General features: G+C 37.8%; 1 protein-coding gene across 1 annotated transcript; it reads left to right on the top strand.

Moving 5' to 3' along the window:
• The first annotated feature begins 234 nt into the window (after positions 1–234).
• On the top strand, positions 235–22,751 carry LOC128662429 (transcription termination factor 2, mitochondrial). The gene is made up of 2 exons (XM_053716214.1): positions 235–318; positions 21,077–22,751. Exon 2 carries the CDS (start codon positions 21,170–21,172, stop codon positions 22,355–22,357), a length of 1,188 nt encoding a protein of 395 aa, XP_053572189.1. The 5' UTR covers positions 235–318; positions 21,077–21,169; the 3' UTR covers positions 22,358–22,751.
• The last annotated feature ends 1,677 nt before the right edge of the window (positions 22,752–24,428 follow it).

Below are 24,428 nucleotides of genomic sequence, written 5' to 3'. Positions count from 1 at the left end.
TTTAGATTAGGTTCTATATAGTGTTTTTTGTGTTTAAATATTATATTGTGCAGCATCCTAAACTAGAGTTTCTTAAAATGTAAGATTATAAAACCAGTTTTTTGTTTTAACATTAAAAATGTCAGAAAATGTGGATGTCTTTTTGCCTTATTGTTTGCCCTAGTTTAAGATGGCGGAGTCAGCTTCCCTTAGTCACATGAAAAATTCCATCAAGGTTTCCAATTGGTTAAGCCACTCATGTGACCATAAGATGTCGTTCAGAGACATGTTGACTAAGTTACTATAAAGACATTTAGTCCAACTCCATCCTCGTACTAGGTAAATGTTTACTTATATAATAATCACAATTCTATAAATTAGGAATAATCTAATTATTGTTGCTATGCTGATATAATGGTAGTTTTATTTTATCCAATCATTTGTGATGTGGCAGACAGGATTTTGTGCAGTTATATAAAGCAGAGTACGTCAACCCTTATACAACATCAGCCTATATATAAGCTAAAATTATTTTATAATATTTTTTACACTTTTTATTAAAATCAAGCGATTTTTTTTTTACTTCATACCTATTTTTTCTAATTATGCATTTCCTGCTGCCGGGGTATTTAGTCTGTAGAAGGCATAAGACATTATTTGTGTGTATATGATACTTAAAACAAATTCTCTGCATTGTTCATATGAGAATATTTAGAAAACTTTCTTTTTGAGAGAGTTGTCAGCCAGTGACCATTTTATCTTAGTTTCACTTTAAACAGCTTTTTCTTGCAAAAAAAAAAATAAAAATATATTTTTATGTGTAACGACTGCTCTGTCATATACACGATAGAAATGATTTGAGTAATATGTCCTTTGAGGCTAAACAAGTTGTTACACTAAACTATATATATAATCTGTATTGCTGGTGATAATGCACCCTCTCTGTTTTTGTATTCATATCTTTGTACTTGTGCAATTCTGCTAATTGTGAGACTTTTTGTTGTTTCTGCTGGAGTTATGTGTATTCAGTATGCTTTTTGCCGTTTTATGAGTAGCTAATGTATTCTGAAAATGCTGAGAAAAAAAAACCAGGATTGGTACAGGAAAATGTCAATACAAAGTTTAATATAGAGTAAGAGGAACAGAATATATAGGTATAGAATATTGCTAGGGTGCTTTATAATCATTCAGCACTATTTATACTTGCATGATTTTTTAAAAGTTGAGCAGTGCAGCTAATCTGTTGCACCACTCACCTCTTAGGGACAGTCTAGTCCAAAGCAAACTTTAATTATTCAGATAGGGCATGTAATTTTAAACAATTTTCCAATTTACTTCTATGATCTATCACCAATTTTACTTTGTTCTCTTGGTATTCTTAGTTGAAAGCTAAATCCAGGAGGTTCATATGCTAATTTCTAAGCCCTTGAAGTCTGCCCCTTAGCTCAGGGCATTTTGACAGTTTTTCACCACTAGAGGGTGTTAGTTCATGTGTTTCATATAGATAACACTGTGCTCACGCACTTGGAGTTCCTAGGAGCCCACATTGATTGGCTAAAATGCAAGTCTGTCAAAATAACTGAAATAAGGGGCAGTTTGCAGAGGCTTAGATACAAGGTAATCACAGAGGTAAAAAGTGTATTATTAAAACTGTGTTGGTTATACAAAACTAGGACTGGGTAATAAAGAGATTATCTTTTAAAACAATAAATATTCTGGTGTAGACTGTCTCTTTAGCAGTGTTAATTTTGACGGCAAATTTCGATTTAGTCTTAGTTTTAGTCTTTTGACTAAAATGTCATTTTAGTTTTAGTCGTATTTTAGTCATCTGATTTGTTTTAGTCTAGTTTTAGTCGATTGAATCTCAAGTAGATTTTAGTCGACTGAATCTCAAGTAGATTTTAGTCGACTGAATCTCAAGTAGATTTTAGTCGACTGAAGCTCAAGTAGATTTTAGTCGACTGAAGCTCAAGTAGATTTTAGTCGACTGAAGCTCAAGTAGATTTTAGTCGACTGAAGCTCAAGTAGATTTTAGTCGACTGAAGCTCAAGTAGATTTTAGTCGACTGAAGCTCAAGTAGATTTTAGTCGACTGAATCTCCAGTAGATTTTAGTCGACTGAATCTCCAGTAGATTTTAGTCGACTGAATCTCCAGTAGATTTTAGTCGACTGAATCTCCAGTAGATTTTAGTCGACTGAATCTCCAGTAGATTTTAGTCGACTGAATCTCCAGTAGATTTTAGTCGACTGAATCTCCAGTAAATTTTAGTCGACTGAATCTCCAGTAGATTTTAGTCGACTGAATCTCCAGTAGATTTTAGTCGACTGAATCTCCAGTAGATTTTAGTCGACTGAATCTCCAGTAGATTTTAGTCGACTGAATCTCCAGTAGATTTTAGTCGACTGAATCTCCAGTAGATTTTAGTCGACTGAATCTCCAGTAGATTTTAGTCGACTGAATCTCCAGTAGATTTTAGTCGACTGAATCTCCAGTAGATTTTAGTCGACTGAATCTCCAGTAGATTTTAGTCGACTGAATCTCCAGTAGATTTTAGTCGACTGAATCTCCAGTAGATTTTAGTCGACTGAATCTCCAGTAGATTTTAGTCGACTGAATCTCCAGTAGATTTTAGTCGACTGAATCTCCAGTAGATTTTAGTCAACTAAAATCTAAGGGGTTTAGTTAACGTGTAATGCATTATTTAAGTATATATATATATATATATATATATATATATATATATATATATATATATATATATATATATATATATATATATATATATATATATATATATATATATATATAGCATTTATCTATAATTTGCAAACTGATTATATACTCCAGGAGTAAACATAACACCTGTTATTATTTATGGTATTAAGGTTTAAACATGCAATACAGACACAGATTTAGCCGTTGTGATATATAACATTTTAATTAAACTTAAAATTAAATAAAACCAAGTTTTATAAACAGAAGTGCAACTTTAAAATATAAAGAAACAAAACTGTAAACTGTATTGGCTGTATTGCACATATTACCCAATATAAAAACTTTAACAGTTCTCTGTTACTAATTAAAACAAGTATCAAGTAACTCAACACAACAAAAAGTTTCTGCAGCTAGCACAGGCACAGCATAACTTAAACCCATATTCATCGGTTATGCTTATTTCTATAGGAAGAATCAATTGATTGTTCACAGATTCGAAAACGTTTCGGCAATGATATTAGCACTGCTCTAGAACTTCCAAACTCATTATATACTCCTGGAGTAAAGATTTATTAACCTGTTTTTATTTTTGGTATTAAGGTTTCGGCATGCAATACAGATTTAACTGTTGTGGTTTATAAACATGTCTTTATCTTAAAATTTTATAAAATTAAGTTTAGAAAATTTGACAAAAGAGCAGTAATTAGATATGGATTGATTATAACACCTTGCATAAAATGTTTTTGTCAGCAAATTTTGATTTAGTTTTAGTCATAGTATTTTGACTAAAATGCCATTTTAGTTTTAGTCGTATTTTAGTCATCAGAATTTCTTTAGTTTTATACTCATTTTAGTCGACGAAATTAACACTGCTCTTTAGCAGACTCCCCCCCCCCCGTGGGTGTGTGCTTTGTATATATTTAAAAAAAAAATTGCCATGGTGTGCTGTCGGTGTGCGGCCATTGAAGACCACCTGAATGGTACAGTTTGGATCATCTTACCTAAGTTGCAGGTAGGTATTCAATAGTCTGTGCTGCAATGCTTTACGCTTGTCCCTTTAACTTACTGAGGCCTGACATGTTTTGTACACACTAATGACTTTTGCTGGAGATAGTTATTTTTGTTTATAAAGCACTGAAGTACAGATGCAAGGGAGTACACCAAAACTTACCCTGAACTAAAATGCTGATTAGTACTAAAGGTGAAAGGACTCACTCCAAAGAACTTAAAGGGATACTAAACCCACATTTTTTCTTTTATGATTAGGATAGAGCATAACATTTTAAGCAACTTTCTAATTTTCTATCATCAATTTTTCTTCGTTCTCTTGGTATCTTTATTTGAAAAACAGGAATGAAAGCTTAAGAGCCGGCCCATTTTTGGTTCAGCACCCTGGATAGGGCTTGCTGATTGGTGGCTACATTTAGCCACCAAGCCACAAGTGCTACCCAGGTGCTGATCCTAAGTTTTCATTTATGCTTTTCATATAAAGATACTAATGGAACAAGAAAAAATTGATATATGTGCGAGTGGTCACTAAATAAAAGTAAAACCAGCTGTGATATTACCCATCAGCAAGCTCAGATGCACCCAGTATAAAATTTGGTAATAACTCTTATTGCCATAGCCGTAATCTAATTACCCATTATTTCCAGATTTACCCAATAACCAGGTGTGCGTAAAAACTCAAATAAATAATTGCTCCATCTTAGCATGATATAAACCACTTGCTACCAAAGATAAAAACCTACAGTGCTATTTTTCTTTTCAAATGCATATCCTCAGCAGCTTGAGTGCACCAGTGTGAGCTAGCTGGTGATTGGTGGTTACACACATTTGTCTCTTGTAATTGGCTTACCAGATGTGCTCAGCTAGCTTCCGAAAATGCATTGCTGCTTTGAAGCTGACTTTCACTGTGTTTTGTTACTCTGCAGTTGTTAAATACAAAGTTAGAGGAAAATCTGTGACAAATTATTTCGCCTTTTGAATGTTTGTGTTTTTCAGGTGCCAAAGAAATATAGTGACTTTTGTTCATGGTATTGTTAAATAACACATTTTATGTGTATGTATTCATTTAGCAATTGTCTGTGGCAAATCAGTCTTGTTGGAGTTATGGTGACTTAAAAGGCAACAGAATAAAAATTCCTCTCAAAATACAATGCTAGAAAATAATTTATCATATAGCAGGTGCAAATAAACTGGGTTACTTTTCTCCACGGAAAAAAGTAGTAAACAGGTTTTCTTTCATGTAATTGGCAAGAGTCCATGAGCTAGTGACGTATGGGATATACAATCCTACTAGGAGGGGCAAAGTTTCCCAAACCTCAAAATGCCTATAAATACACCCCTCACCACACCCACAATTCAGTTTTACAAACTTTGCCTCCTATGGAGGTGGTGAATTAAGTTTGTGCTTGATTTTTATGATTTCTTCTACGATAAGCGCTTCTAAGCATTCTGAAGCCCAATTTCTCTGAGTACAGTGTTTGTCAGAGGGATGTGAAGAGAGTATTGCCTATTGATTTTTTGGTTTCCCTCATGGGAAATCTTTTCAAGGGTTCTCTGTTATTGGTCGTAGGGATTCATCTCATATCACCCTCTTCTTATATACCATTATCTCTGCTGATAGTTTTCAGTACTGGTTTGGATATCTGCTATATGTGGATGGGTGTCTTTCAGTAAGTATGTATCTTTATTTAAGACACTCTCAGCTATGGTTTGGCTCTTTATGTATTAATATAAAATGTTAAATATATGTATTTATATTTAGTTTTATGAGTCAGGTCTATGTGTATTTCCCTTTGCAGGCTGAACAGTTTCAGTATAGGAATTATGTTTGAGAAGTTTGTTTAAACTTTTTCTTACCTGGGGTTCAGTCTTTTTCTAATTTGACTTTCATTTTTTCGCGGGCAAATCTAGGCTCGCGAGGGTGCAAAATGCTGTTTTATATTGCGTCATTCTTAGCGCAAAATTTTTTGGCGCAAAGTTGTGCCTTTGATGGCGCAAATTTTGTCATTTCCTGAGTCTTTGTTGACGCTAGTTGTTTTGGCACAAAATCGCGTTTGTTATGACGCGTGTTGTGTCATTTCCTGGTGTTAGTTTTGTGCCAACATTTTTTAACTTCTTTTGATTAATGCGTCATTCTTGGTGCCAAATTTTAGTTATTTTATCCCTCTCCCTCTATTGCTCGCTGTTTTCATGAACTTTGAAAGCTATTATGCCTGCTTTTGTTTTTCTCTACTGAAACTGTTACATTGTGGAAATTGAATGTTTTGCCTAATGTTATTTTTCTTTTTCTGTTACATTTTGCGAGATGTCTCATTCTGATCCTAACTCTGATGTTACTGTGTAGAAACTATGATACCCTGGAACACAATTCTACAAAGCTAAGTGTGTAAACTGTTGTTATTTCTTCAGCTTAATTATGTGGCATTTATTTGTCATGTTTTATGCTAACAATTTCTACAATTCAAGATATCCGGCACAGAGCATCCTCTTCTTCCGACGACTAAAGACGAATGAAGGTTCCTTTAAATGACGTCATCCAAGATGGCGTCCCTTTAATTCTGATTGGCTGATAGAAAATAGAAATCAGCCAAACGGAATTAAAGGAGCTTCAATCCTATTGGCTGATCCATTCAGTCCAAATTCTATATTATTCTTAAGGTTTTAATAGATTTTTGGAATGAGAAGAATCTTTCTTTCTCAGTACACATTTTTTTCAGGAGTGATTATGCCAGTCCTTTTTGCAGGAACAGGATTTGGGTTTCTATTCAATTATATTCTTTGTTCCTAAGAAGAAAGGTTTATTCAGTCCATTCTTGGATCTGAATACTTTTATATTGTTTTGTTAGAGTCTCAACTTTTAAGTTGGCAATCATAAGGACTATTATGCCTTTTTGTTAAGGTCATTTCATGTCCACTCCATTTTTCAGGATGTTTATCCTCATATTTTTCATTCAGAACACTTGTGGATTCTGAGATTTTCTTTTTAAGCTTTACCAATTTGTCGCTTTCCCATTTGGTTTAGTGATAGCTTTATGAATCTTTTCAAAGGTTCTTGGTGCTCTTCTTTCTGTCTTCAGACAGTAGGGTATTGTGGTGTTTCCTTATTTGGATGGTATCTTGGTATTAGCTTAAACTTTTCTTTTATTAAAGCCGGATAGATAGCTGAGCATTCTAATGCACTGTGGCTGAGCTCTGTAGCAACCTGAGGGTTGCAGGTTCGATTCCCGGCAAGGTCCATTCAGCCTTTCATCCTTCCAAGGTCGATTAAATGAGCAGCGTCTTGAGTCCCTTACGGGTGATTAGACGCGCTTTACAAGTACCCAATACATACATATGAAAAAGCAGTATTCAAATATATGGACTTTTCTTTTTGTGGAATCCCTCATGAATCAACTAAGTTTTGTTTCTTCAAGACATGGTTAGAGGATTTAGTTTACCTAAGAGTTTTGTGATTCCTCAGACAAGGGTCACTTCTTTTTGTGTTCCTAGATGGATTCTGTGTTCATGTCTTTGTCTTTATCGGACAAAAGTAAATTGTAAGTGGTGTTAACCTGTCTAACTTACAGTCTAGAACATTTCTTTCAGTGGCTATGTGCATGGAAGTTTTAAGTCTCATAACTGCAGCATCGGGCGTGGTTCCCTTTGCTCGTTTTTCATCTGAGACCTCTTGCTTTGCATACTGAATCCTAACACTCTACTCTCTCTGTTTTGGTGATTAGTCTATCATCATTTTATTTAGGGGGCCTCCTTTTGTTCGTCCTATCTGGACTGTGTTCTTAATGGATGTAAGTCTTACAGGTTGGGGAGCTGTCTGAGGGTCTTTTGACAGCACAAGGTCTTTTGACAGCACAAGGGGTTTGGAAACTTCAAGAGGCGAGGTTTCCAATCGATATTTTAGAACTCTGCTATTTTTCAGAGCTCTTTCAGGCTTGGCCTCTTTTAGGAGAGACCTTTTTCATTTTTTGCTTTCAGACAGACAATATCACAACTGTGGCATATGTCAATCAACAATAGGGACTCGTAGTTCCTTAGCAATTAAGAAGTATCTTGAATACTTTCTTAGATGGCATTTATATTTTCTACGATTTTAGACATTTGGGAGGTGGATTATCTCAGCCGTCAGTCTTTACATCCGGGAGAGTGGTGTCTCTATACAAATGTGTTTTTTCAATTTCCCAGGTACCATTTCAGGTCCAGGGATCCTCAAGTGAAGATGGTGGATACATTAGCAGTGTCTTGGTTTTGCAACCTGACTACATCTTTCTGCCTCTGTTTTTTTCTTCCAAAGATCATATTGGAACAGTGCCATGTGTTTCTGATAGCATCAGCATGGCCTCACAGGTTTGGTATGTGGATCTTGTTCGGATGTCCAGTTGCCATCCTTGGCTGCTTTCTCTTTGGCCTGCCCTCTTTTTTTAGGGGCTATTTTTCCATCAGGATCTCAAATGACTAATTTGGGGGTATGGAAATTGATTAGTGTTTAGTCATAGAGGTTTCTCGATATGTTGCAGGCTTATAAGTCTGTTTCAAGGAACATGTATTATCAGGTTTGGAAAAACTATATTTTATAGTGTTCTCATAAATTTTACAGTTTTTCAGGATGGTTTGGATAAGTCTGTCTGCAAATTTTTTGAAGGCACAAATCTCTGTTCTTTCTGTTTTATTTGTGGGTGTGGTGAGGGGTGTATTTATAGGCATTTTGAGGTTTGTGAAACTTGCCCCTCCTGGTAGGATTGTTTATCCCATACGTCACTAGCTCATGGACTCTTGCCAATATGAAAGAAATTAATTTATCAGGTAAGTTCTTACATAAATTATGGGGGTTTTTTGTCCACCAAAGCAGGGAATTATTGGTAAGGGTATGCAAATGAAGTTCACATTTTACTTCTTAGAGATGATGACAAAGCTGTTTTGTTTTTTTAGCACTATGTGTATATGAAAATCACACAGACTTTATTGTGAAACACAACTGCATATCCAAACAAATTAGGTGACATTCCCATGGATAACCTCTGTGACAGTGTTTCCACTAGAGCAGGGGCTTCTGGGTCAGGATATGTAAAATGAGGCTCAGAATTGGTCGCTTTGATTTTGCTTCTGAAATCTGTCACTGACCCCCTCATAACAGTGCAATGTCATATTGTGACTTATATATAAAGTATGTCTCTTGCTTCCCACTAGGCATGCTCGTTCATTCATCTGCATCATTTGCTTTAGAAAGAAATGCTGGATATGGCCGCAGCATTTGGCTCTTTCTTCGCCTGATTTGTGCAAATCCAGATTTGTGTGTTTCACTTTTACATTAATAATTCCTGAGCCAAAAAGAGACGCATGCTGCTGCCTTTAAACGTATTTAGCATTTGATTCTAAAATAAATGTTGAATACAAATTAATGCACATCCCTACTTTCCACCTGCAGTCAGATATTCCATTTCAACTATTCCTTAAAGGGGTAGGAAATTCAAAATTAATCTTGCATGATTCAGATAGTGCATGTAATTTTAAGATACTTTTTTTAAATTAATTTCTATTTTCAAATGTGCTTCTTTCTCTTGGTATCCCTTGTTGAAAAAGAATACGCACATATCCTACACTAGTGGGAGCTAGCTGCTGATTGGTGCCTGCACACATTTGTCTATTGTGATTGGCTCACTAGATGTGTTCAGCTAGCTGGCAGCAGTGCAATACTGTTCCTTCAGCAAAGGATAACGAGAGAATGAAGCAAATTTGATAATAGAAGTAAATTGGAAAGTTGTTTAAAATGTATGATCTGTCCAAACCATGAATTAAATCTTTAATCTGAAAGATATTGATGTGACACAAAAGAATAGTATAGACATTATTATTTAATAATAGAACTAATAACATTTTGTCAGTTTGCATTCATTTGCGAGTGTTTCCTGTGGTGATGTTGTTAGTAAAGATAATGAAAAATGCTTATTATACATTCACCTGCAGTGAGTGAAAAATGTCTGTGCTTTAAAAGTTTAGAAACTGCAAATCTGGCAAAAAAAAAGTACATTTGCAAACCTGTTTGTTTACTTTATAGTTTACAATCATACATATACCCTGCACTCAAGCAAAAAATTACATTATGCAGCCTCAAACTCCTTTTTAAAAAAATCTTTTTCCCCATAACATAACTGAAGAGTATGGGAAAACTTCAGTTGGGGGAACGGTCTGCAGATTACCTGCTTTGAGGTATGTTCAGTATTTTTATTTCTAAAGAGATGAATAAAAGTTCTAGAAAATGCTGACACATCCTTATGTAATTGAGATAAGCCTGATGCAGTGATTTAACAGCGACTGGGATCATGCTTACAAAACAGGGTAATACTTATGTTAATACTCACATTACTTAGTGACAAAACGTTTACAGGTTTCATAGAACGTTTTTTTCTCTGAGGGAGATAAGTCTTTATTTGGGGCCTAGTTTTCCACATGGCTAGTCAGATACTCCTAGGAGTATTTTCTTAAGGCCCCTCTGGCATCTAGTACATGGTGGGAGGGGCCTATTTTCGCGCTCTAGATGCGTAGTTTACTTCATACTGAGACATCCAGCTTCCCTAGAGGAGTCCTCTGGCATCTGAGGACCACTATAGAGGGTTTATTTCTTCCCTAAATCGTAATTAAGGGCAGGTAGGAGCCTCAGCAGAGCTGTGGCAAGATGTTTAACTGTATTTTAACGGTGGTTAACGTTTTTTGAATCCGGTTTGGAGCCTAAAGGGTTAATCATCCATTTGCAAGTGGATGCAATGTTGCTTTAGTCCCTTACACACACTGTAAAAATTTCAAAGACTTCACTATATTTTTACACTGTTTTGCAGTTTAAGTGCTAGTTTTTTTCTCCTAAAGGCACAGTAACGTTTTTATTTAATTGCTGTTTCTCATTTATTAAAGTGTTTTCCAAGCTTGCTTGTCTCATTACTAGTCTGTTAAACATGTCTGACATAGAGGAAACTCCTTGTTCAATAGGTTTGGAAGCCATTGTGGAACCCCCTCTTAGAATGTGTACCAAATGTACTGAAATTTCTATAAACTATAAAGACCATATTATGGCGCTTAAAGATTTATCTCCAGGGGATTCTCTGACTGAAAGAAGGGAGATTATGCCATCTAGCTCTCCCCATGTGTCAGAACCTATAACTCCCGCTCAAGTGACGCCAATTACATCTAGCGCGTCTAATTCTTTTACCTTACAGGCGGCAGTTATGAATGCTACCCTCTCAGAGGTATTGTCCAAACTGCCAGGGTTACAAGGAAAGCGAGACTGCTCTGGGGTTAGAACAAATACAGAGCTTTCTGACGCTTTAATACCTGTGTCCGATATACCCTCACAATACTCAGAAGCCGAGGCAGGAGAGCTTCTATCTGTGGGTGACATTTCAGATTCAGGGAAGGCGTTGCTTCAGTCTGACTCTGAAATGACAGCGTTTAAATTTAAGCTTGAACACCTCCGCTTATTGCTTAAGGAGGTTTTAGCGACTCTGGATGACTGTGAACCTGTTGTAGTTCCAGAGAAATTGTGTAAGATGGACAAATACTTTGCAGTGCCTGTTTACACTGATGTTTTTCCAGTCCCTAAGAGGTTTTCGGAAATTATTACTAAGGAATGGGATAGACCTGGTGTGCCGTTCTCTCCCTCTCCTGCTTTTAAAAAGATGTTTCCCATAGATGCCGCCACGCGGGACTCGTGGCAGACGGTCCCTAAGGTGGAGCAGTCTCTACCCTAGCTAAGCGTACAACTATCCCCGTCGAGGACAGTTGTGCTTTCCTAGATCCTATGGATAAAAAATTGGAGGGTCTCCTTAAGAAAATTTTTATTCATCAAGGTTTTATTCTCCAGCCTCTTGCATGCATTGCCCCAGTCACTGCTGCAGCGGCTTTTTGGTTCGAGTCTCTTGAGGAGGCTCTACAGGTGGAGACCCCGTTAGATGAGATTTTAGACAGGATTAAAGCTCTTAAGTTAGCTAATTCCTTTATCTCTGACGCCGTTTTTCATTTAACCAAACTAATGGCTAAGAATTCAGGTTTTGCCATTCTGGCACGTAGGGCGCTATGGCTTAAGTCCTGGTCAGCAGACGTTACTTCAAAGTCTAAGCTTCTTAACATCCCCTTCAAGGGACAGACCCTATTCGGGCCCGGTCTGAAGGAGATCATTTCTGATATTACTGGAGGAAAAGGTCACGCCCTTCCTCAGGATAGGTCCAATAAGTTAAGGATCAAACAGAATAATTTTTGTTCCTTTCGTAACTTCAAGAGTGGCGCAGCTTCAGCTTTCTCTAATGCAAAACAAGAGGGAAATTGCGCCCAGTCCAATCCAGTCTGGAGACCTAACCAGGCTTGGAACAAAGGGAAGCAGGCCAAACAACCTGCTGCTGCCTCTAAGACTGCATGAAGGAGTAGCCCCCGATCCGGGACCGGATCTAGTAGGGGGCAGACTTTCTCTCTTCGCTCAGGCTTGGGCAAGAGACGTCCAGGATCCCTGGGCATTAGAGATTGTTTCCCAGGGATATCTTCTGGAATTCAAAGGTTTATCTCCAAAGGGGAGATTTCACCTCTCACAACTATCTGCAAACCAGATAAAGAGAGAGGCATTCTTATGTTGCGTTCAAGACCTACTGGTTATGGGAGTGATCCACCCAGTTCCAAGGGAGGAACAGGGGCAGGGTTTCTATTCAAACCTGTTTATAGTTCCCAAAAAAAGAGGGAACGTTCAGACCAATCTTGGATCTCAAGATCCTAAACAAATTTCTCAACCATCCTTCCTTCAAATTTCCGAACCATCCTTCCTATGATCCAGGAGCGTCAATATATGACTACCGTGGACTTAAAGGATGCTTATCTCCACATTCCGATTCACAGAGATCATCATCAGTTCCTCAGGTTTGCCTTCCTAGACAGGCATTACCAGTTTGTGACTCTTCCCTTCGGGTTAGCCATGGCGCCAAGATTCTTTACGAAGGTTCTAGGGTCTCTGCTGGCGGTTCTAAGGAAGCTGGGCATAGCGGTGGCTCCTTACCTAGACGACATCCTGATCCAGGCGTCGACTTTTCAAATCGCCAAGTCCCATACGGACATTGTTCTGGCCTTTCTGAGGGCTCACAGGTGGAAGGTGAACAGGGAAAAGAGTTCACTCTCCCCTCTTACAAGAGTTTCCTTCCTAGAAACTCTGATAGATTTAGTAAAAATAAAAAAATTTCTGAAAGAAGTCAGGATATCAAAGCTTCTAACTTCTTGCGGTGCTCTTCATTCCACTTATCGGCCGTCAGTGGCTCAGTGTATGGAAATGATTGGCCTGATGGTAGCGGTAATGGACATAGTTACATTTGCCCGCCTACATCTCAGACCACTGCAACTTTGCATGCTCAATCAGTGGGATGGGGACTACACAGATTTGTCTCCTCTGTTAAATCTGGATCAAGAGACCAGGGATTCTCTTCTCTGGTGGTTATCTCGGGTCCATCTGTCCAAGGGAATGAGTTTCCACAGGCCAGAGTTGACTATAGTGACAACAGATGCCAGCCTTCTGGGCTGGGGTGCAGTCTGGAATTCCCTGAAGGCTCAGGGTTCATGGACTCAGGAGGAGGCCCTCCTTCCAATAAAAATTCTGGAGCTAAGAGCGATATTCAATGCTCTTCAGGCTTGGCCTCAACTAGCTGCGGTCAGATTCATCAGATTTCAGTCGGACAATATCATGACTGTAGCCTATATCAACCATCAAGGGGGTACAAGGAGTCCCTTAGCAATGATGGAGGTTTCCAAGATAATTCTTTGGGCAGAGGTTCACTCTTGCCATCTCTCAGCTCTCCATATCCCAGGAGTAGAGAACTGGGAGGCGGACTTTCTAAGTCGGCAGACTTTTCATCCGGGGGAGTGGGAGCTCCATCCGGAGGTATTTGCCCAGCTGATTCAACTATGGGGCAAACCAGAACTGGCTCTGATGGCGTCTCGTCAGAACGCCAAGCTTCCTCGTTACGGGTCCAGGTCAAGGGATCCCCAGGCAACGCTGATAGATGCTTTAGCAGTGCCCTGGTCCTTCAGCCTGGCTTATGTGTTTCCATCATTTCCTCTCCTCCCTCGTCTGATTGCCAAGATCAAGCAGGAGAGAGCTTCAGTGATTTTGATAGCACCTGCGTGGCCACGCAGGACTTGGTATGCAGATCTGGTGGACATGTCATCCTTTCCACCATGGACTCTGCAGCTGAGGCAGGACCTTCTACTCCATTCAAACATCCAAATCTAATTTCTCTGTGTCTGACTGCTTGGAGATTGAACGCTTGATTTTATCAAAACGTGGTTTCTCCGAGTCGGTCATTGATACCTTGATTCAGGCTCGAAAGCCTGTCACCAGGAAAATATATAATAAGATATGGTGTAAATATCTTAATTGGTATGAATCCAAGAGTTACTCGTGGAGTAAGGTCAGGATTCCTAGGATATTATCTTTTCTCCAAGATGGATTGGAAATGGGATTATCGGCTAGTTCCTTAAAGGGACAGCTTTCTGCTCTGTCTATTCTTTTGCACAAGCGTCTGGCTGATGTTCCAGACGTTCAGGCGTTTTGTCAGGCTTTGGTTAGAATCAGGCCTGTGTTTAAACCTGTTGCTCCGCCATGGAGTTTAAATTTAGTTCTTAAAGTTCTTCAAGGGGTTCCGTTTGAACCTTTGCATTCCATAGATATCAAGCTTTTATCTTAGAAAGTTCTGTTCCTAGTAGCTATCTCTTCGGCTCGAAGAGTTTCAGAGTTATCTGCCTTACAGTGTGATTCCCCTTATCTGATCTTCCATGCAGATAAGGTGGTTTTGCGGACCAAACCTGGGTTTCTTCCTAAGGTGGTATCTAATAAGAATATCAATCAGGAGATTGTTGTTCCGTCACTGTGTCCTAATCCTTCTTCAAAGAAGGAACGTCTGTTACACAATCTTGACGTGGTTCGTGCTTTAAAGTTTTATTTGCAAGCTACTAAGGATTTTCTTCAAACATCTGCATTGTTTGTTGTATATTCTGGAAAGAGAAGAGGCCTAAAGGCTTCGGCAACTTTTCTTTCTTTTTGGCTGAGAAGCATAATCAGTTTAGCTTATGAGACTGCTGGCCAGCAGCCTCCTGAAAGAATTACAGCTCATTCTACTAGAGCGGTAGCTTCCACATGGGCTTTTAAACATGAGGCCTCTGTTGAACAGATTTGTAAGACGGCGACTTGGTCTTCGCTTCATACTTTTTCTAAATTCTACATATTTGATACTTTTGCTTCCTCGGAGGCTATTTTTGGGAGAAAGGTCTTACAGGCAGTGGTGCCTTCCATTTAAGTTCCTGCCTTGTCCCTCCCTTCATCCGTGTCCTAAAGCTTTGGTATTGGTATCCCACAAGTAATGGATGAACCCGTGGACTGGATACACCTTACAAGAGAAAACAAAATTTATGCTTACCTGATAAATTTCTTTCTCTTGTGGTGTATCCAGTCCACGGCCCGCCCTGTCACTTTAAGGCAGGTGTTTTTATTTTTCAAATTACAGTCACCACTGCACCCTATAGTTTCTCCTTTTTCTTACTTGTCTTCGGTCGAATGACTGGAGGTGGGGGTTAGGGGAGGAGCTATATAGACAGCTCTGCTGTGGGTGTCCTCTTGCAGCTTCCTGTTGGCAAGGAGAATATCCCACAAGTAATGGATGAACCCGTGGACTGGATACACCACAAGAGAAAGAAATTTATCAGGTAAGCATAAATTTAGTTTTTTCACAGTTGTACACTTTTAGTCCATGTGCGTTATATAGGTAACATTTTTCTCACTCCCGCAGAGTTATTTGAGTGAGCACTGATTGGCTAAAATGTAAGTCTGTCAAAAGAACTGATTTAAGAGGGCAGTCTGTAGAGGTTTAGAAACAAGGTAATCACAGAGGTAAAAAGTGTATTAATATAACTGATAGTTATGCAAAACTGGGAAATGGGTAATATAAGGATTATCTGTCTTTTTAAACAATAAATATATTAGTGTAGACTGTCCCTTTTAACCCCTTAATGACAGGACCATTTTTCAATTTTCTTACCCTTAATGACAATGGCTATTTTTACATTTCTGCAGTGTTTGTGTTTAGCTGTAATTTTCCTCTTACTCATTTACTGTACCCACACATATTATATACCGTTTTTCTCGCCATTAAATGGACTTTCTAAAGATACCATTATTTTCATCATATATTATCAGTTACTATAAAAAATTATAAAATATGAGGAAAAAATTGAAAAAAACACACTTTTTCTAACTTTGACCCTAAAAATCTGTTACACATCTATAACCACCAAAAAACACCCATGCTAAATAGTTTCTAATTTTGACCTGAGTTTAGAAATACCCAATGTTTACATGGTCTTTGCTTTTTTTGCAAGTTATAGGGCAATAAATACAAGTAGCACTTTGCTATTTCCAAACCACTTTTTTTCAAAATTAGCGCTAGTTACATTGGAACCCTGATATCTGTCAGGAATACCTGAATATCCCTTGACATATATATATATTTTTTTAGAAGACAACCCAAAGTATAGATTTATGCCCATTTTGGTATATTTCATGCCACCATTTCACTGCCAAATGCGAGCAAATAAATAAAAAAAATCGTTATCTTTTTCACAAATTTTGTCACAAACTTTAGGTTTCTCACTGAAATTATTTACAAACAGTTTGTGCAATTATGGCACAAATGGTTGTAAATGCTTCTCTGGGATCCTCTTTGTTCAGAAATAGCAGACATATATGGCTTTGGCATTGCTTTTTGGTAATTAGAAGGCCACTAAATGCCGCTGTGCACCACACGTGTATTATGCCCAGCAGTGAAGGGGTTAATTAGGGCGCTTGTAGAGACCTTGAAGGGTTAATTTTAGCTTTAGTGTAGTAGACAACCCAAAGTATTGATCTAGGCCCATTTTGCTACATTTCATGCCACCATTTCACCGCCAGCAAATAAAAAAAAAAGTTACATTTTTCACAATTTTAGGTTTCTCACTGAAATTATTTACAAACAGCTTGTGCAATTATATCACAAATGGTGTTAAATGCTTCTCTGGGATCTCCTTTGTTCAGAAATAGCAGACATATATGACTTTGGCAATTAGGAGGCCACTAAATGCTGCTGCGCACCACACTTGTATTATGCCCAGCAGTTTAGGGGTTAATTAGGTAGCTTGTAGAGAGCTTGCAGGGTTAATTTTAGCTTTAGTGTAGAGATCAGCCTCCCACCTGACACATCCCACCCCCTGATCCCTCCCAAACAGCTCTCTTCCCTCCCCCACCCCACAATTGTCCCCGCCATCTTAAGTACTGGCAGAAAGTCTGCCAGTACTAAAATAAAAGGTGTTTTTTTTTTTTTTTTTTAAATTATTAATCTGTGATGGACCCCTGCCTTAGCCCCCAACCTCCCTGATTCCCCCCCCCCCACAAACAGCTCTTTAACCCTCCCAACCTACCAATTTGCCACCATCTTTTCACCAAAAAAGAAAGTTTTTTTTTTCCTTAAATACAGCGTTTTCTGTAGTGTAGCTGCCCCCCCCCAATAACCCCCTACCCTAGCAGATCCTATTATTTATTTTTTAAAAAAAAACGTTTTCTGACCCCCTCTCTCTTAACACTAATCACTGGTGGCAGTGGTTGCTGCGCGTGCGCACACACATGCACGCGCCCCCACAGGCCCCCCTCCGCACGCTCCCAGCATCCGGCGTGCACAAAGCACTTGCAGGAACCGGATGCCGGGTAGCTATGGGCCGCCCACCCGCCTCCCTTGTAAGCTCCCACCAACGAACGGCACCATCGCTACTGGTGCAGAGAGGGCCACAAAGTGTCTCTCTCTGCATCGGATGCTTTTTAAAGGGTATTGCAGGATGCCTCAATATCGAGGCATCACTGCAATACCCTGAGAGCTGCTGGAAGCGATTGCGATCGCTTCCAGCACTCTCTTAGACAACTGACGTACCAGGTACGTCCATTGTCACTAACTGTCAGTTTTTGCAGAACGTACCTGGTACGTCAGTTGTCATTAAGGGGTTAATTATGTAGAGTTCATTATTTAATTTGCCTGCTTTTCTTGTTGTTTAACTCTGTAAACACAGTACCGTTTCCATTCCCCCGATAGGCTGGAGTGCCTTCTGTGAAATGCAGAGGCCTGACACTTATACACGATGTACCGGGATTGGTTGATATGTGCAGGAGCTTGTTTATATCTGCTCTCAATTGACCACAGTAAAGGAAATACAATAAACTACATTCAAGTGGTGTGCCCCATTGGCAGAACATGCAGTGATCTGAGATGTCATCGCAGAAAGTGCATCATGTCTGCAGAAAGGACACATGCAGGAACTGTTAGTGCTTTCACTTTGCATTGCTGCTCCACATCAGCATGTTCTCTTCAAACAGTGCACTTTAAGTTTTCCTTAACACAGCACATCCACAGCAAACTGTTGTTTGAAGTGAACAGTTAAATATGCAGTAGTGCTGCAAAGCAGCGGCACATTGTTGACTGGCATTCAGATTTTTTTAAACCCAAACTTCTAGCCCCAGTATGCAAAGCTGTTTTGTTTCTGAATGTAGACATTCTTATGAGCAATGCACCTTTTTTATTACTACATTTCTATGTTACACCAAGAGAAAAGGAAACAACTTTATTCAAGAGACATTTTACAATTTATTTTTTTGTCTGCAGCTAATTTGCAATCCAATTTTCAACTGCTGCAATATATTAAACTTTAAAAATTGCTTTATTCTCCAGTTAATTAACACATTGTAACTGAACTGGTGCTTTACTGTAACTGCCTAATTTAAAATTTAGTTTTATTTCAAAATAACCTGCAGAAATTTTTCACTAAAAAAATGTCATTGCAGAAGTGAAAAAAAGTTCTGCCTCTGGGGTAGTGTGTCTCAGGCTGAGCAATGCATTTTTTAATACATAATCTTTCATTATTCAAATAGTGCATGCAATTTTAAACCACTTTAAAATGTATTTCTATTATCTAATTTGTTTTGTTCTATTTGTATCCTTTGTTGAAAAGAATACATAGGTAGACTCAGAATCTGCTTATTGGTGGCTGCACTTATATGCCTTTTGTCCTTGGCTTTCAGCTAGCTCACAGTAGTACATTACTTCAACAAAGGATACCAAGAAAATGAAGTAAATTAGATAAAAGAAGTAAATTGGAAAGTTGTTTAAAATGGTATAATCTATCTGACTCACGAAAGAAAAAAATTGGGTTTCATTCATGATTTAGAAAGAGCATGTAATTTTAAACAACTTTCCAATGTACTTCTATTATCTAATTTGCTTCATTCTTTTGATATCCTTTTGTTAAAAAGCATATCTAAATAGGCTCAGTAGCTGCTGATTGGTGGCTGCTGATAGATTCCTCGTGTGATTGGCTCACCCTTGTGCATTGCTATTTCTTCAACAAAGGATATCTAAATAATGAAGCAAATTAGATAAAAGAAGTAAATTGGAAAGTTGTTTAAAATTGTATTCTCCATCTGAATCATGAAAGAAAAAAATTAGGGTTTCATGTCCCTTTAAGCTAATATTTACCTCATATGCTACTCTCTATGGGCAGGTGTCAAGAAGATTCCAGTTACATACCAGTTCTATAAGTTCCTGTATAATGTAACAATCCTATAGGGTAAAAGGAAATAGACAGTAAGTAATAACTCACAAGGTGCGGTAGCCAATATGCTGGAAATTCCCATGACCCAGCTTATTGTCCTCCTCGACTGTCCCTGGGCTAAAACACCTAGTTGCAGACGTACTAAAGAAACATAAAATCAGTATCGGTAATTGGAAGCGGTAGAATTAAAAAAAATAAACTTGATGAAAAAATAAGAGCAGTATTTGATATTTCTAAAAGAGTTTTAGCAAATGTGCTTCTAGCCAAAATGTTGTGGTTTTAATAAACCAGATTATTTTCTTCAAATAGAAGAACATGTCATTCTGTTATTGAGTAATTTAGTTAGCAGTGTATTAGCATGTAAGCATGTAGTTTTATGTAGCATAATGTTAGGAACAAGTCTACCTACAATTATAAAATTGTACTTTAAAAGATACAGTCGACTCTTTTTTTTTATTGTTTAAAAAGATTGATAACACTTTTGCTACCCATTCCCCAGCTTTGCACAACCAACATTGCTATATTAATATACTTTATAACCTCTAAATCTCTGCCTGTTTCTAAGCCCCTGCAGACCGCCTCTTATCTTAGTTCATTTTATTAGCTTTTCACAGCTATACAGTGCTAGCTCATGTGTGCCATAGATATGCATTGTGCTCACTCTAGTGGAGTTATGCAGGAACCAGCACTAATTGGCTAAAATGCAAGTTTGTAAAAAGAACTGAAATAAGGTGGCAGTCTGCAGAGGCTTAGATACAAGGTAATCATAGAGGTAAAAAGTATTATAATATAACAGTGTTGTCTATGCAAAACTGGGGAATAGATAGTAAAGGGATTTTCTATCTTTTAAACAATAACGATTAAAGGGCCAGTAAACCCAAAATCTTTCTTTCATGATTCAGATAGAAGAATATAAATTTAAACAACATTACAATTTACTTCCATTATTTATTTTGCTTCATTTTTAAAATATCCTTAGTTGAAGAAAAAGCAATGCACATGGTTAGCCAATCACACGAGGCTTCTATGTTCAGCAACCAATCAGCAGCTAGTGAGCATATCTAGATATGCTTTTCATCAAATAATATCAAGAGAATAAAACAAATTAGATATAAGTAAATTATAAAGATGTTTAAAATTGCATTCTCTTTCTAAATCATAAAAGAAAAAATGTGGGTGGCATGTCCCTTTAACAAGTAAACTGTCCCTTTAACACAAATTTGCATTTTTAAAGCAAACAATGCACTCCCGTTTTTACTTGTATTGTTTCTCAGTGAACCCTGTTGGTAATTCATTGTAAGCGTAGTTACTCTATTACTCTTAAACATACACATATTATTCACGCACATATATGGGCACTCTGTGTTTTAAAATGCTCTAATCTCCTGCAGACCGGTTACATTTCCTGAGCGAAAGGTAATGTCCATATACATGAAAAAGGTCTGTATGATTAGTTAAAATGCTCTAATCTCCTGCAGACCGCTTACATTTACTGAGCGAAAGGTAATGTCCATATACATGAAAAAGGTCTGTATGATTAGTTAAAATGCTAAACACCACATGTATTTGAAACTTAGGAGCCACTTGAAAATGTATTTAGCTGACAATGTCAGATTGGATTTGTCAAGCCTTGTTTACGTGTTTAGTTTATTTTTATTGTATTTTATTGTATTTCAATAAAAATATGTCCAAACCAGACAATAAACTGATCCTATTTTACCTTTACATTTCTTTCAGAAACGGATATTCAGATGTGCATTAGACTACAATGACCTTTTCTACAAAAAATATAGTGTTCCAGTTAAAGCTCTCACAGCGCATGAAATAACAATGCTGAAAGGAATAATTTACAGCCTTGTGAGCTGGCAGAGAAGCTCAAGGGCCACTGGTTTTGTTTGTAAACAAATTTATCCATGGGGCAGTGCAAGGTGCATCAGTAATACCAACTTCTCTTTGCATCCAAGGACAGATCATAAAAAAGCCTCAGAAGAAAATAAAAGGACAGTTGACAATCTTTATAAGCTTTCTGTCAATATTAAAAAAATTCGGCAGCTCAAAGGCTGGGTGCTTTTGAAGGATATCACTTATGTTGAAGAGATTGCTAATATCTTGAAAGAAATGGGAGCTAGTGAAGTCACAATAGCTAATATTCTAGAACGCTGTCCTGAAGCAATTCTTCAAGACGCTAAAGAGATAAAGGCAAAGAGGTCATTATGGCATTTGGTGTGTTCAGAGGACAAAGAACTGGTTAAAATCATTGAAAAGTTTCCTGATTCATTCTTTACTTATAAGTATCCAGAAAATCAAAGAGCTAATATCACATACTTTCAAGATGTGGGACTTAGCAACAAAATTATCTGTAAACTTTTAACAAGTGCTCCACAAATCTTTTGTAATTTAGTTGAGGACAATAAACAGGTTATTGATGTGCTGAAAGAAAATTACCTTAGCCTGGGTGGCTCAAAAGAAAACGTTAAAACTTGGCTGATGAAGTTAATAATGCAAGACCCATTTATTGTGTCAAAGTCTTCATTGGCAATGCAAGATAATATAAAGTTTATTCAGAGTTTAGACTTTTCTGATAGAGAAGTCTTGAAACTTTTGTCCAAACTAAAAGGCTTTATCTTCAACCTGAATTCTAGCAACATGCAGAACAATGTTCTGTTTGTTAAAACTTGTTTCAGCTGCACAGATGAAGAGATGAGAGAGATGATACTTAAATGTCCCAGTCTTTTGAACTACTCTGTTACGGTATTAGAAGACCGTTTAAAGGGGCTGTTAACAGAAGGTATTTCAGTAAAGCAAATAAAAGACTCTCCTAGTGTCCTTGAACTCACAGAACAGATTATACAATACAGAATGAAAAAAATAAGATTATTAGGCTATGAAATAAAAGATACAAATTTAGAAATTTTGAATGGGACAAGAAAGGATTTTGAAGTCAACTTTGGCAGATTACAAGTTAAGAAAGAAAGACCTCTGTTTAATCCTGTAGCACCTTTGCATGTAGAAGAATGAGAACATTGAAGACACAGTTTAGGGCAGGGCTTGACAAACCCAGGAGCCTGGTAGCCACTGGCTCCTAGAATTTTACCCCTGGCTCCGAACTTTTTGGGTTATTCTCCATATGTCTATATACAAATCCAACGTTCTGGCTCCTAAAAATATACCTGTCTCCTAAATTTTCTTACTGGCTCCTAATTTTTAAACACATTTGGTTTAGGGCCTTCAGAAGTATATAATGGTTGAATTTTGTGAGTGTGTACTCTTGTATGTACTTTTGTATTGTACCCTTCTAGTGTATGCAGCGTGGGCTGGATTTACAGCGTTGGTATTCTATTTTACTTGTAGCAGGACCATTTTCTCCAGAACAAAGAAAAAATCATAATAAAAATGTATAGTTTTAAAAAAAGGTCAGAGTGTTTTATTTCAGGATTTCAAAGAATTGTATGAAGTTGATTTGTCAGATATAGTATTTATAAGAAATTAATTTGTTTGAAACATTAAACCCAAAATATGTCTTTCATGATTTATTATTATACTTTATTTATAAAGCGCCAACAAATTCTACACCACTGTCCATGGTTTCAAAAGATAAAAGTACAATGGTGAAACAATATTTGTAAGAGATGGTGGGAATTTACAATCTACAAAAGTACTGTAAGAGGTTGAGATACAGGAGGTGAGGATTGCAATGGTGAGAATGATGTAAGTACAGAGTTAGATGAGGGCATCAAGTAGAATTAATTTGTTACTGATTTGGGTGATGGGCTTTGTGGAACAAAAATGTCTTTAGGGAGTGTTTAAAGGAAGACAGATTAGGGGAAATCTGACAGTGCGAGAGAGTGCATTCCAGTGAGTTGGTGCGGCACAAGAGAAGTCCTTCAGTCTAGCATGGAGGGAGGGGGTGATGATAGAAGATGCAAGGAGCAGGTCATTGGTGGACCTTAGGTGGCCGGCTGGAGTATATTTGTTGATTGGTGAGGACAGGTAGTGGGGAGTGGCACTGGTAAGGACTTTATAGGTCAGGGTGATTATTTTGAATTTAATGCTGCTGTGAATGTGGAGCCAGTTTAGGAATTCCCGGATAGGTGCAGCAGAAGCAGAGTAGCTGGAAAGTTGGAGTAGCCTGGCAGAGGCATTTAGGATGGATTGAAGAGGGGAGATGTGGTGGGAGAAGGAAGGCCAGTTATTAGGTTATTGCAGTAGTCAAGTCGGGAGTCCGGGTTTATTTACTGTAAATTTCTCTTGTTAAGTGTGTTCAGTCCACGGGTCATCCATTACTTATGGGATATATTCTCCTTCCCAACAGGAAGTTGCAAGAGGATCACCCAAGCAGAGCTGCTATATAGCTCCTCCCCTCACTTGTCATATCCAGTCATTCTCTTGCAACCCTCAACAAAGAAGGAGGTCGCGAGAGGAGTTGGAGTTTTTACTTAATTATTCTTCAATCAAAAGTTTGTTATTTTAAATGGCACCGGAGTGTGCTGTTTTTCTATCTCAGGCAGGATTTGGAAGAAGAAACTGCCTGCGTTTTCTATGATCTTAGCAGGCGTAACTAAGATCCACTGGCTGTTCTCGACATTCTGAGGAGTGGGGTAACTTCAGAAAATGGGATTAGCATGCGGGGTCCCCCGCAAATGAGGTATGTGCAGTACAATATTTTCTGGGAATGGAATTGACTAAGAAAACACTGCTGTTACCCGTATGATGTAAGTACAGCCTTAAATGCAGTAGTAGTGACTGGTATCAGGCTGATAAATGTATGCACAGTAGAGTTATTTTCTAGGGACTAGAATTTGACTGAGAAAATACTGTTAATACTGAAATAATGCTTAAGCCTTATCTGCAGTGGAAGCGACTGGTAGCAGGCTTAGTGATAACTTTGCATGACATTAAAAAAAAAAAAAAAAAAAAAGTTTTTAAAACGTTTACTGGCATGTTATTCGTTTTGTGAGGTACTTTGGTGATAAATCCTTTTGGGCATGATTTTTTTCCACATGGCTAACGTATATTTCTGCATAGAAACCGTTATATCAGGTCTCCCACTGTTGTAAATGAGTGGGAGGGGCCCTTTTTTTAGCGCCTT

The sequence above is a fragment of the Bombina bombina genome, chromosome 6 (assembly GCF_027579735.1).
Source record: "Bombina bombina isolate aBomBom1 chromosome 6, aBomBom1.pri, whole genome shotgun sequence".
Lineage (NCBI taxonomy): Eukaryota > Metazoa > Chordata > Amphibia > Anura > Bombinatoridae > Bombina > Bombina bombina.
The sequence above is the reverse complement of the archived record's forward strand: the minus strand, read 5'-3'. Positions and strand labels throughout refer to the sequence as shown.

Excerpts from the sequence above, each read along its gene's own strand:
- LOC128662429 (XM_053716214.1), top strand. The coding sequence starts at position 21,170 with ATGCTGAAAGGAATAATTTACAGCCTTGTGAGCTGGCAGAGAAGCTCA.